Source organism: Melanotaenia boesemani, chromosome 21 (assembly GCF_017639745.1).
Source record: "Melanotaenia boesemani isolate fMelBoe1 chromosome 21, fMelBoe1.pri, whole genome shotgun sequence".
NCBI classification, from domain to species: domain Eukaryota; kingdom Metazoa; phylum Chordata; class Actinopteri; order Atheriniformes; family Melanotaeniidae; genus Melanotaenia; species Melanotaenia boesemani.
Window position 1 is genome coordinate 25,887,184 of NC_055702.1, and position 13,937 is coordinate 25,901,120.

Genomic DNA, 13,937 nt, shown 5'->3' on the forward strand with positions numbered 1-13,937 from the left:
CTTCTCTTCATCTGCTTCCTGTTAAATCCAGAACTGAATCTAAAATCCTCCTCCTCACATATAAAACTCTTAGTGACCAAGATCTACTGGATCTTAAAGATCTCAGAGTTTCAGATTTTCCCATCAGAGCTCTCAGACTGCAGGTTAACTGGTTCCTGGAGATTCTAAAAGTAGAATGGGAGACAGATCCTTCACTTATCAGACCCTCTCTCTACCTTCAGATCATCTTCAAACTTTCCTTCCTGATAAATCTTATAGCAGGTCTGGCTTGGTGACCCTGATCCATCCTTTAGTCCTGCTGCTAGAGGCCGAGGCAGCTGGAGGACGTCCCATGATGCACTGGGTTCCTGTCTGCTGGAGGACGTGCCATGATGCACTGGGCTCCTGTCTGCTGGAGGGCGTCTCATGATGCACTGGGCTCCTGTCTGCTGGAGGACGTCCCATGATGCACTGGGCTCCTGTCTGCTGGAGGACGTCCCATGATGCACTGGGCTCCTGTCTGCTGGAGGACGTCCCATGATGCACTGGGCTCCTCTCTGCTCTCTTTACTCTCCATGCACAAATATCTGACGTTGTTTTTGTTCATTCATTTGTGTTTCTCTTCTTCTTTCTCAGCAGGAATCCCTGGATTAGAGTTCTGCTGGTTGACCCCTTTTTCCTGTCCTCTACACCTCTAACCGGTCCAGGAAGATGGCCGTCCTTGTTCTGATGGAGGTTTTTCTCTCCACTGTCTCCTCGTGCAGCTCAGGACGGAGGACTGAATCCAAAAAAAGAGCTGATCCAGTCCGCTGGTTTTCTTAGCTATATCATCATTTTATGAACTGGTTCATATAATTATACTTACAATATATATATATATATATATATATATATATATATATATATATATATGTTGGTGCTGTATAAATGAAGCAGAATCGAATTGATCGAAATTAACTGAAATTACTTGAACTGATCTACGTGAGGCAAAGTCTGTAAATTAATGTTGTTTTTCTGATGTTTCATTGATGAAAAGTCAGAACCGGACTAAACCAATATGAGGAATCCGAGGGGGAAGGCCCAAACCTGTAAAAGCCTTTGGCTGGACTCATATTAATTTAATTCACCACATAGGATGACAGTTATGCAGCAGATGAAACACTGATGGGGGAAATTTTCCGTGATTTCCAGACTGCAGACGGAGCAGAGGGACAGCGCTGCTGCCGACTTACAGATGGAGGAGTTCAGAACACATCTGAGCTCAGCCGTGAGTTTTTGTCCAGGTGCACCGACCTGTTCCTGATGATGATGATGATGCATTTGAATGCATCACTTACCTGTTGCAAGGCAAGAGTTTAATCCAGGAGTACATTTTCTTTGTATTTTATTTAATTATTTATCAATTTTATTATTTTTTTAATGTAATACGCTTAAAAAAGTCTAACAAGTTTAAAAATAATCCAAAGTAAACACGGGAGGCACCTCGAAGCTGAAGGGTTTAGACAACAAATGTTCAGATGTTGAAGTAAATCTGATGTTTACAGTGATGCTGCTTTAACTTGAAGTCAATTTCTGTCTCTGTACTTCAGCAGGTCTGATCATGTCATCAGGAAGATGTTTTCCCAGTTGACTCCGGACAGCAAAAGGCAGCGAAGCGTGTGAGGGCACGCTGCAGACTAACTGGGAATAAACCAACTTGAGCGAGCTGGTGAGCGTCCTGCTAAAAGAAACAAAACTTAGACTCATTTAATCCAGAATATTCTGTGGGAACATGTGCAGATGTTCAAATCAGACAGAAAACTGACAAAGAATGACACATCTTCACATCTGAAACTCTTCCACCACTTAGCCTCGGATCTTCCCAAAACAAACAGGAACGCCGTCTCCTAAAAGCTTTTCCCTTCTCACAATCTGACATGTGATACTTTCTATTTTTAGGTCCTTCTGTCCTCCCTCGCTCTCTGTTTCACTTCCTCTGTGTTTTGTCAATAAGCGAATGTTTCCACCATCATACTGAGTGTGAGCTCCTCAAACAGTCCTGTGGTCCAGTTCCATGTGATTCAGTTCCATTCAATCCAGTTCCATACAGTCCAGTTCCATGTGATCCAGTTTTATACGATCCAGTTCCATATGGTCCAGATCCATGTTGTTCAGTTCTATGTGATTCAGTTCCATACGGGCCAGTTCCATACGGTCCAGTTCCATACGGGCCAGTTCCATGTGGTTCAGTTCCATGTGGTCCAGTTCCATACGGTCCAGTTCCATGTGGTTCAGTTCCATGCAGTCCAGTTCCATCAGGTTCAGTTCTATACGATCCAGTTCCATACGGTCCAGTTCCATGTGGTTCAGTTCCATGTGGTCCAGTTACATATGGTTCAGTTCTATATAGTCCAGTTCCATGTGGTTCAGTTCCATGTGGTCCAGTTCCATTTGATTCAGTTCCATACAGTCCAGTTCCTTGTGGTCCAGTTTCATGTCATTCAGTTCCATATGGGCCAGTTCTATATAGTCCAGTTCCATGTGGTCCAGTTCCATGTGATTCAGTTCCATACAGTCCAGTTATATGTGGTCCAGTTTCATGTGATTCAGTTCCATACAGTCCAGTTCCATGTGCTCCAGTTCCATGTGGATCCGTTTCCATGTGGTCCAGTTCCATGTGCTCCAGTTCCACGTGATCAAGTTGCATACAATCCAGTTTCATATGGTCCAGTTCCATACAGTCCAGTTCCATGTGATTCAGTTCCATACGGTCCAGATCCATGTAATTCAGTTCCATACGGTCCAGTTCCATGTGGCCCATTTCCATGTGGTCCAGTTCTATACGGTCCAGTTCCATGTGGTTCAGTTCCATGTGGCCCAGTTCCATGTGGTCCAGTTCCATATGGTTCAGACCATTACAGATCAGTTCAGTAAAACCAGCCAAGTCAGTCACATCAAGTCTTCACTTTGATTTAATCCTCCTTCCAGCTTTTTCTTTTTTTTAACTTGCAGATCTCCATGGTAACCAAACACACCTGATTCAGAGCAGTTAATCTTCAAAATCTCGGGTATGGGTTCAGCAGGTCTAGGAGGGGTTCAGCAGGTCTGGGAGGTTTTAGTAGGTCTGGGGGGGTCAGCAGGTCTGTGTGGGTTAAGTTCTGGTTCAGGTTCTGTTGGTTCTGTGGAAGACATCCCGTCTCGATTAACAGAAGGTCAGTGGTCCAAACTCTTGTAGCTTCCTCAGAACTACATGAACAAGAGAAACCAGTTTTCAGCCAAGCTGGTTCTAACAAGACCCGGATCCATAAGGTCTGGGTGGAAAGGAACGGACCTCCTGAGGACCCTTCATGAGGACCCCGATTAACCAATCAGGGTGGGTCCTATCCAACAGCAGCTGGTCCATTTGTGCTGTTAGATGATTGTGGAGAGAAGATTTTTAACCAGTCGGTGTAGATCATGTCAAGACCTGGTTCAGACTCTTCATACTTCAGGCTCTGCCTTGTAATGGTCACTGGTTCTGGGAAGTTATGGAGCTCTTGGTGGTTGAGATGAGGACACATCAGGTTGGATGTAAAACAGCATGAGGAGAAAACATCGGAACATTTCTCCAGAACGACCTTATAAGTATTATGAGTTATGAGTAAAAGATGAAGGCGGCCACGGCTGTGAGTCATATCAGAGATTACAGCAACGTTTCAGAGGATTGTTGGGAATCTTTCAGGATAAAATTCCTTATTTTCTCATTAGTTTGGAACCAAGCTTTTCTGTTTCTGAAAGGCTGAAGTTTAAAACCGTTGCATGAAAAGGTTGGAGTGAACGAGGGAGAAGAGGTGAGAGGTAGAGCATGGAGGAGGGTGGGAGGAGGAGCTCCATGTGAGCAGGAGGAGGTTAGAGGAGCCGGGGATTCCTGTGCCATGAATCAGCTGTCTAAATATGGTCCCTGCTCTTCATCATAACTCAGCCATTCACTCCCTGTATGAAGCTACTCTTATCTTCCTCGCGATGATTAGGGAGTAGCTCAGATACATTACCACGGCATGTTTTCCTCTCAGGAATTCTCCAGTTCATTGATCCATCTCATGTAAAGTTTAGATTCACCATTCTCCACCTTCAAATCCCAACATGTGCAATCCCAAACTATCATCACAATACCTGACACAAAGCAGCTGGTATCCATGGAAACCAGCCCTCCAGAGTGTTTTGTGGTGCCTGGGATGTTTGCAGCAGATCCTTTGGGTTCTGTGGGCTGCAGTGAACCGGATTGGTCCAGCCAAAGCCCAGAACAAGACTGGGAATTTCAGAGTTTGGGAGCTGATAAACTCCTTGGTCTCGTCATTCTGGAGAAGTGGTAGCATGTTCGGAAAGCTGCTGCTGTGAGCAGAAGAGCATGTTTGCATGTCTGAAGATGATTGCTGCAGCTTTAACTTCCCTCTACTGTGAACCACAAGGAGGTTGAGGAACATTCCTGGCTGGGCTCACAGTTGGAGCAGTAATCCCTGATCTTTGGCAGCTCCTGGCCTTAGCTGTCAAGGAACCGAACACAGATGTAAAAGAGTCAATCCCAGATCTCCTGGACATCCTGTCTGAGCCAAACAAACGCTCCAAGAGGAGCACAGTTGCTCTCCCTGAAGGATTTCATACACCAACCTGATGGAAACGTTGATGAAGGCCTTACATTTCCAACATTGTGGACTAAAAAACAACTACACAGCTCGTCTAATGACGGTTATGACACATCTTTTTCACTCCGAAATACCCAGAATTCATCCATCATACTCAAGAAATGTAACGTTCCTCAGTCTGAACGAAGCTGATGGTTCATTCCACACCTAAAACTTCCCGATCAAATCAATGACACCTAAACAGAAGCTCAGGAGGCCACGAAAGACAAAAAAGGAACATCAGACCATCATGTATGAGCAAAAGCAGATAATTACAACCAGCCGCTCTTCTCAGCTTCCAGAGAGATGCTGGATTACGTTTATCCAGTTGGGATGCAACTGGGACCTGTGTGAGTTAATATGAGGACCTGGGTTCCGCAAAAGATGACAGCAAGGAATGTTTTTGACTGTTTGATTTCATCCCAAGACTTAATCCACTGAAGAGGTATGGGATATGAAAACAACTCAGGAAAACAAAATCTGAATAATAAAACATAAAAACTGAGAGAAAAATGAGGGAAAAGACGTTTACTGATGTTCGTTACAGCTGCACCCTGAGAAAAGTCCATACAAAAGAGAAAAATGTACCATAAAAACCCGTTGTTTTTGTTTTTGTGCATTTTATCCTGGAAACAAGAACCTCAGTCGAGTGTGAAAACTCCCTGTGATGACAGACGACATCACAGGAAGTTGCTGGAAACCAGACTCTGTTTCATTTGGATATTTGAGAAGCTGAAGACTCCCTCACTGAAACCTGGATTTTGGTTAGATGCAAACTTTTTTCTTTTTTTTTATTAATGTTAATTAATATTTCGTGTTTTGTTAAAAAGTTTTTCATTACTAAACCAAAGAAGTTGTTTCTAAATATTTTTATGATCAGGCAGTGCAAAGATAACGGCTGTTATGGCTCGTACACAACTGGATTGTGGCTGGGATCAATTTGACTGATGTTAACTAGATGTTTAATGTAATTTATTATTTTATTGTGACTATGTGTTGATTATGTGTTGATGCCTTTTACTATTCTAAATATCTGTAATGTCTTTGTTTTATGTAAAGCACTTTGAATTGTCCTGTACATGAAATGTGCTATACAAATAAACTGCCTTGCCTTGCCTTGCCTAGATTATAGTTGGATTGAACTGAACTGATTTTAAATAGATTACAGCTGGGTAAAATTGTATTAAATTGAACTGGTTCTAACTGGTTTGCATCTGGATTATGGTTTATTTGAATGGGATGCTAACTAGATTATTGATGAACTGAACTAAATTAACTTTAACTGGATTACAGTTGGATTGAATTTGACTGAATTAGGCTTATTCTAACTAGATTTCAGCTTGTTCTGAACTGAGTTTTATTCTAACTGGATTACAACTGGATTGAATTGGACTGAATTGGGCTTATTTTAAATAGATTACAGTTGGATTGAATTGGATTGAATTGGGTCTATTCTAACTGGATTACAGCTGGAATGAATTGAACTGAATTCAGCTTATTCTAACTGGATTACAGATAGATTGAATTGGACTGGATTGGGTCTATCCTAACTGGATTACAGCTGGACTGAATTTGACTGAATTTGGCTTATTCTAGCTGGATTACAGATAGATTGAATTGGGCTGAATTGGGCTTATTCTAACTGGATTGCAGTTGGTTTGAATTGGACTGAATTTATTCTATTCTACTATTCTATTCTATTCTATTCTACAGTGATTTAGCAGACGCTTTTATCCAAAGCAACTTACATTTGAGAGTAAGAACAACACAAGCATGAATTCAAACAAGACGTCATAATTAAGTGATAGTCGGACTGCTGTGAGTCCAGTTGGACCCAGGTGCTGTCATGTAGTGCTAGAGGCAGTGCATATAATTTTTATTTATTTATTTTTTTTAAGTCATTTTATTTAAATACAAGATCACGATTTCATCACACAATATCAACTTGGTCATAAGTGCATGATTTCATCACACAATATCATCTTGGGCATAAGTGCACACAGCTTCTTCAGTACTTGGTTGAGCCAAAGAGCTGGACAAATCTTTCTAACTCATTTAGTTAAACTAAATGTGGAAATGCTCCTTAAACAACTGAGTCTTTAGTTTGCTTTTAAAAGTGGATAAGGACTCTACGGATCCGACGGAGTTTGGTAGATCGTTCCACCACCGGGGAACAACAGAGGAGAAGAGTCTAGCTACTGATTTTGCGTCACGTTGTGGTGGGAGCACTAGGTGTTTTTCACTGGCAGAGCGTAACTGTCGAGAGGGAGTGTAGCTCTGGATTAAGGAGTGAAGGTAGACCGGAGCCGTTTGGGTTATTGTTTTTTAAGCCAGAAGCAGAGCTTTGAATTTGATGCATGCTGCAACTGGAAGCCAGTGAAGAGCGATTAACAGCGGAGTGACATGAGCTCTTTTGGGCTGGTTGAAGACCAGACGTGCTGCTGCGTTCTGGATCATCTGCAGAGGTTTAACTGAGCATGCAGGCTAGCCAGCCAGTAAGGAGTTGCAGTAGTCAATGCATGAAATGACCAGAGCCTGGACCAGGAGCTGGGTCGTGTGTTCAGTCAGGTAGGGTCTGATCCTCCTGATGTTGTAGAGAGCAAATCGGCAAGACCGGGAAACCAATACATGGTCCTTAAAGGTCAGCTGGTTGTCTACCATGACACCAAGATTCCTGGTAGAAGACATAGGCACTAGTGTGATTGAGTCAAGCTGCACACTTATCTGTGGCGGTAAAGAAGGATTGGCTAGAAAGACAATAAGCTCAGTCTTGGACAGATTTAGCTGAAGGTGGCGATCCTTCATTCATGTGGAGATATCAGCAAGGCATGCTGATATTCGCATTGAGACGGTTGTGTCGTCAGGTGGGAAAGAAAGGAAAAGCTGAGTGTCATCTGCATAGCAGTGGTAGGAGAAACCATGAGAGCTAATGACTGCACTGAGTGAGGAGGTGTATAGTGAAAAGAGAAGAGGGCCAAGCACCGAGCCCTGAGGCACCCCAGTTGTCAGCCCATGTGATCTGGACATTCCCCCTTGCCAAGATACTTTGAATGATCTCCCTGTGAGGTAGGACATAAACCACGAGAGGACAGATCCTGAGATGCCTATAGCCAGATTGATATGGATCAAACAGGTTGTTGTCTTGGAGGAACTGTGAGACCTGACTGAAGACGGCATGCTCTAGTAATTTAGACATGAATGGAAGCAATGAGACCGGCCGGTAGTTTTTAACCTGGGCTGGGTTGAGTGTGGGTTTCTTCAGCAGTGGGGTAACCCGAGCTGCTTGAAGGCAGAAGGAAAGACACCGGATTTCAGAGAGGAGTTGATAATATGAGTTACTGCAGTTTTGACTGTAGGTAAAATGCTCTGCAGGATGTCAGAGGGAACAGGATCAGGAGGACAGGTTGTGGGTTTTGAGCTGACTAGAAGTTTAGAGACTTCGTCCTCATTCAGACAGCGGAAAGAGCAGAGTGAGGCACCAGTAGCTGGTTTGGTAAGGCTGAGTTGGTCAGGCTCAGTGAATTGGTTACTGATGGTGGCGACCTTTTCAGTGAAGTAGGAAGCAAACATTTCTGCAGTCAGCACAGAAGGAGGCTGAGCAGGTGGTGGAGATAGAAGAGAGTTAAACGCCATGAACAGTTGTCGTGTGTTGGGAGCATTGTGTGTTGGCTTATTCTAACTGGATTGCAGTTTGTTTGAATTGGACTGAATTGGGCTTATTCTAACTGGATTACAGGTGGATTGAATTGCACTGAATTGGGCCTATTCTAAGTGGATTGCAGTTGCATTCAACTGGACTGTATTGGGCTTAGAGAAACTTGAGAGAACTACTTCTTTGTGGTTTTCTTCTTCTTTTGGTGTTTTTGGATGGTTGTAAACAACTGTTGTTTCTCTTGCATTGCATTTTCTGATATTTATTTATGTGTGATTTATATCTGAGAAAGCTGCTGTTTAAATCAGTAACTGAATTAGTTTACTGGGAAGTAGTTGAGGAGTTTTCTGCAGAGCCTTCCTTTACAGCACAGCCGAGGACAGAAAACTGAAAGCAGAATGAAACTTTGTGTGTTTTTGTGAGTTTTGATGAAGACGAATCTGATGTTATGTCATATTTGGCAGCTATATAAAACCCAGTGTTTTGAGTTAGTGAACGGAGGCATTGGAGCTTTTAGGGGGAGTTTCTCTTCCCACAGGGCCTTAGTACCAGGCCAACACAACTAAATCCCAGTCTGGTTTCTTTCTGGGGTGGGATATGTTGAGCAGATTGTACTAAAAATTTGCAACATGCAGCTCTGAAATTTTATAACAGTAATTAAAATGTAGATTTACGATGTTCTTAGATTGAGAAACAGTTTATCACCAAATTCCTTCAGCTGGAATGATGAGATCAGCTTTTTCTGCTCAGATCTCTTCTCTGCTCATCTGTGGATGGTTAGACGATAGGGCCAGAAGCCAAATCTGATCCGTGAACATCTAACGGTCGTATTAATCTGCAGTGACAGTCAGAGTCTGAGGCAGCAGGGGGAGTTAGATGGGCCGAGTCACCATGTCTGAGTCAGGGGTGGAAACTCTGAATGTTCTCGGGCCACTGTGCAAAAAAACTGAAAGCTATTATACACTCGCTGCAACCTCACAGGCTAAAAAAAGCTTCGGGCTCTCCTTTAACACAGAAAGAGAAAACTCTGCTCGCCTTCCCAACAAAAAAACAAATGTTAGAGGTCTGATAGCAAACCTCTGCTCAGAATGCTGGGAGAGTTCCCAGATTTTAACAGCTGACAAACCTGTAAACGTTCTGTTTTTTTATGTTTTATGTAAGAAAACTTCAGCGTTATAATCAGTAAGAGCTGGGTCAGAGGTGGAAGTATAACAGTCACACATGCATTCTGTATGCTGTCTAATAAAACAGTAAAGCTCAGTTTTATTTTTACTGGATGGTTTTTATCCCAGATTACATGAAACATTTCATAATAAAAATGCCTGGAAACTGTTGTCCTGGTAAGAGAATCTGGGGAAAGATTCAGTAAGTGGGAATGTGTCCTAACAAGTCCAAAAAGTTTGATTGTTCACCTGGAGAAAACTGCATCTACATCTTCAAGAAATGATTCAATAATTCACATTTTCTATGTTTGCATCAAGAAATTCAGGCTTCAAACTGTTTATATTTCTAGAAATTGAACCAAGTCATTATTTAATGTGTATATCTGTCATTAATATTCAGTACAGCAGCTAAATAACGTCTACAAGAGGAATTTTTGTTTCGGAGCGTGTACTTGGTGTGTTTCTGTGTGTGTGTTTGGTGTTTCTGTGTGTGTTTCTGTGTGTGTGTTTGGTGATCAGAGACAGCCCAACCTGACTCCTGAACACATGCCAGTAAACTCTGAGCCACTCCCTCAGCTCTTCTGCATCTCTTCAAACTAAGCGAGGTCTCCAACAACCCAACATTTTCCACACAGTAAAATGTAACAATGGCTTAAAACAGAATATATTTAACAGATAGAAGCTAATTTTTGTCAACAGTCATGTTAATCTTAAACTTTGGACAACAAGAGGTTTATTAAATTAATGCTCTTGTTGAATCAATGTGAATAAGATGAAGATGTAAAAATGGTTATGAGGGATGTTGGTAAACGATGCTGCAGACTTCTAATTAAAGACAACAAATTAGATTTATTTAATCATATGCAATGTTGTATTTTTATTTTAGTAGCTTAATAATAGTTTAAACTAGTAGTTTATGAAAAGAAAAATGCTTTTGTCTGATCAATAATTAACATTTCACATAAAGTTTAAAAGATTTTCAGTAAAAGTAAAGAAGGTGAAATTAACTATAATTATCAACTATATTTAATGTCCATTCACATCAATAAAAATGCATAAAAACTAAAATTTCTCCAAAGTTTTTTTTCTTTTTTTTTTATTGTTTCTAACTGTTGAAAGGAGAAGCACTTTATTCATTTAGCATCAATAAAATGCAAAAACCGCATCTCATGCAACCTTGATGGATCCGTCATCCAGCAGCTGGACATTATTGTAGCTGAAACCAGTTTAAAGAATCAGTTCTTCTAAGCAAACTGAGCTTAAAACAAGATTTTCTGCAGCATCACCTCTAACTTAAACAGATTAGATCCAGTTTCCTGGATAACCTCGTGTATTTACAGCAAACTGGTTTTGGAGTTCATTTAAATTCTTTCCAGTTAACTAAACTTTCTAAAACTTTTAGGTTTTTACTAAAACCCAGAGGAAGCGGGACTTGTGAGTTTTACCAGTGGTGTTACACGGACTGGACTCCTCAACCCAGCATGAAGCTGGTGCCACACCCATCCCTCCTGACACACACACACACATGGGTGCAGGTATCTGAACACACACACTGTCCCACCTGGTAAATCATGACTTTAAAGTTGCGTCTCTTGAGCAGCTCGGCCTCGTTGCTCTCCAGCTTCTTGATCTGGCCTCCTTGCTTCTCCAGCGTGGCCCGGACCGTCTTCACGTTAACGCTGACCTTGCGGACCTTCTCCATCATCTTGCTCACGCTGTTGGACGTGGTGCTGTGGCTCTTGGACAGTTTGGTCAGCTCTCCCTGGATGCTGGTCACTGAGCGCTCCATCTCCTGCTGCCGGGCCTCCAGACCGCTCTGGGTCTGCTGGATCTGGTCCACCGCCCCGATGATCTTGTCGAGCAGAGACAGGACCATGACCCCATTCACCTGCGGGTCCAGTTTTACCGCCTCATCCTTCTCCTCGCCCCCGTCTGCGTCCACGGCGGACGGATCTTTCTTGGCTGCATTGTCTTCATCATCTGAGGGTGGGAGGTTGACCTCATCGTCGGAGATTTCGGTGAGGCTCTGAGGCTCCAGCTGGGCAGACTCCAGGGCTTCCATGGCTGCCATGTCAGTGGATTTATGATATATCGACAGCTGATCAACTTCTTCACGCGCCTGCTTCTTCTGCTTGTCTTGTCTCCTGTTTAAAAGCTCTCCCGCAAAAAGCTGCGTGGATCCCAGGAGTCAGCGCAGCGGGGCTGGATGTCACCACATGAACGCAGTGAATGCCACAGCAAGAAGAAAACCCTGTAATCAGTCTACTGGGGATTTTCTCTCCAGCCCATTTTTCCACCGGACTCTCCCCACTCCTCCCTTATCTCCTCCCCACACGCTCCACACATGAGCCAGACTCCACCTTGACCCCGCCCCTCCACGGTCCACGCACACGCCCCGTTTCCAGCCCCGATGCTGGGGCATGGCTGGAATATTAGCTGGGCTGCAGGAGTTTGCTTATGTACAAGCTGAGGCAGAGCCAGAGGAGGAATGTTCCTGTTTCCACTCCTTTCTTCCTGATCTGCAGAGCATAGTTCAGCCACAGCAAGGCACGGCTTGATTTATGATGGATGAGGACTCCATCATGGAAAAAAAGACATAAAAAGGCTGAACTGAAACCAAAAACACTCGTTAGAGAGGTGTTGCTATAAAAGTTCATGTTCAAAGTTAGATAACTTTCTCTGAGTGACAGGAATGAAAGGATTTCATCTTCTGTTGAGCTTTTATTTAAGAGTTTCTATGAACATAAAGGCAAATACAAAGGAAATGAAACCAAAAACAGTAATATAATAAAATACCCTTGTTAGCTATAAAGCTTGTTTAGTCCCACCCTTTTCCATGCTCCACTAAAATATAACATGATCACAGTGATTCTACATACTATAGTCATATTTGTTATTATAAACACATACATCTTCATAAACTACATACATCACAACATCCTGAAACAATAATAGTAATAAAATTACAATACATGTTTGTAACGGAGTAGCAGTAATAATCCTACTAATAACAGTAACAATATAATATTTATAATAATAATGATGACATAAATGACAATATAATGATTACTGTAATATGTTTTTATACTCAATAAACCTACAATACCTATAATACTGTATATGGATACAGATTCCAGTATCAGGTATTGGTCCAATACAGTGTGTGTAATCGTACTCGGTATAATTGTTCCAATACTACAGAACCAGATACCACTGTGGAAAAACTACAGCTGTTAAAATGATAGAGTTTATACAAAGAGATTGATCTGTGGAATTAACATGTTCATTTTTAATTACATAAACAACGTTTTTACTCAAGCCGCATTAAAAACCAGAATTCTGCTTTATCTCAGTGAGAGAAACAGATTCTGGGCCTGAAACGAATCCACCAAAAACCACTTCATCCTCCCTACATACGAAGACCCTGATGTTTCCAGTCTGCAGGATGAGACGTCTGGCATGTCACGTCATTAACCACTCAGTCGTCCCATCTGGCGCTCTGGTCCACACTCCTTACCAGTAAACTGTAATGGGATTCATAGTACTGGCAAGTACTCAGATCTAAGTACTTGTACTTGTACTTGTACTCAGTTTGAATATAATGTGGTATTGGGGCATCTCTACTTAAATACAACAACAACAACAACAACAATAATAATAATAATAATAATAATAATAATAATAATAATAATAATAATAATAATAATAATAATCACTATAACAGTGACAGTCCTCAGTGCATAATCTCATTAATATTAATAATAATGCATTTAATATGTACATGTACCTGTTACAATCATCACATTGTCATGATCTTCCTTATTTCTCAGAATCATTTATTGATTTATTCACATATTCAAATCAGCAGATTTTTTTATACCATTATGTGCCAAATTATTAATATTATGGGTCTAACTGTGGAACCCAAGATGCTGTCAGGTCATTTTAAATACTGTGTAAATGACCCCCATCTGTGTGGCTGGGAAGGATTTATATGATGTGTGGTAATACATGTGTGCTGTGTGATCATTAATCAGGTCCTGAAGGTCCTCGCTGATGGTTCTTCTGAATGAATTCTGTAGGACGGGACTGAAAGTTCATGAAAACCTGGTACATAACCAGACAACTCTGGTTATTAACAGTCTAAATGTCAGATTTTGAATATTTACTGCTGGTCTGTAGCAAATAAACAAACACGCATGTATAACCAGACACGAGCAGTAAACCTGAGATAAATCTCATCCCTTGTCTCTTTCACTCTCCTGCTGTGATACCTGCTGTGTGGGAATATCTCATAGATTTATGGATATTTCTCACGTTCCCTGAGCTGGATGAAAACTCCAGCAGACAGAATTACAGTCGTTTCTCTGAACATGAGGCAAAAGTAGGAAACTGTCAGAGGGAATGAACAGAAATGAGTTAGGACCTGCATGGATTCACTTCAGAGACCATGAGTGTTTTCTCCCCTCGTCCTGATTTCACCACATTGTGTTACTTCCTGTT

The 13,937-nt window shown here is 41.8% G+C and overlaps 1 protein-coding gene across 1 annotated transcript in view; it reads right to left on the reverse strand.

The window, feature by feature from the left end:
- LOC121632518 (caveolae-associated protein 1-like) overlaps positions 1-11,687 on the reverse strand; it is a 28,230-nt gene extending 16,543 nt beyond the window's left edge. Inside the window, exon 1 of the mRNA XM_041974095.1 lies at positions 10,996-11,687. Coding sequence (XP_041830029.1) covers positions 10,996-11,505 — 510 coding nt within the window. The 5' untranslated portion in view covers positions 11,506-11,687. The remainder of the gene's footprint in view (positions 1-10,995) is intronic.
- Positions 11,688-13,937: the final 2,250 nt, after the last annotated feature.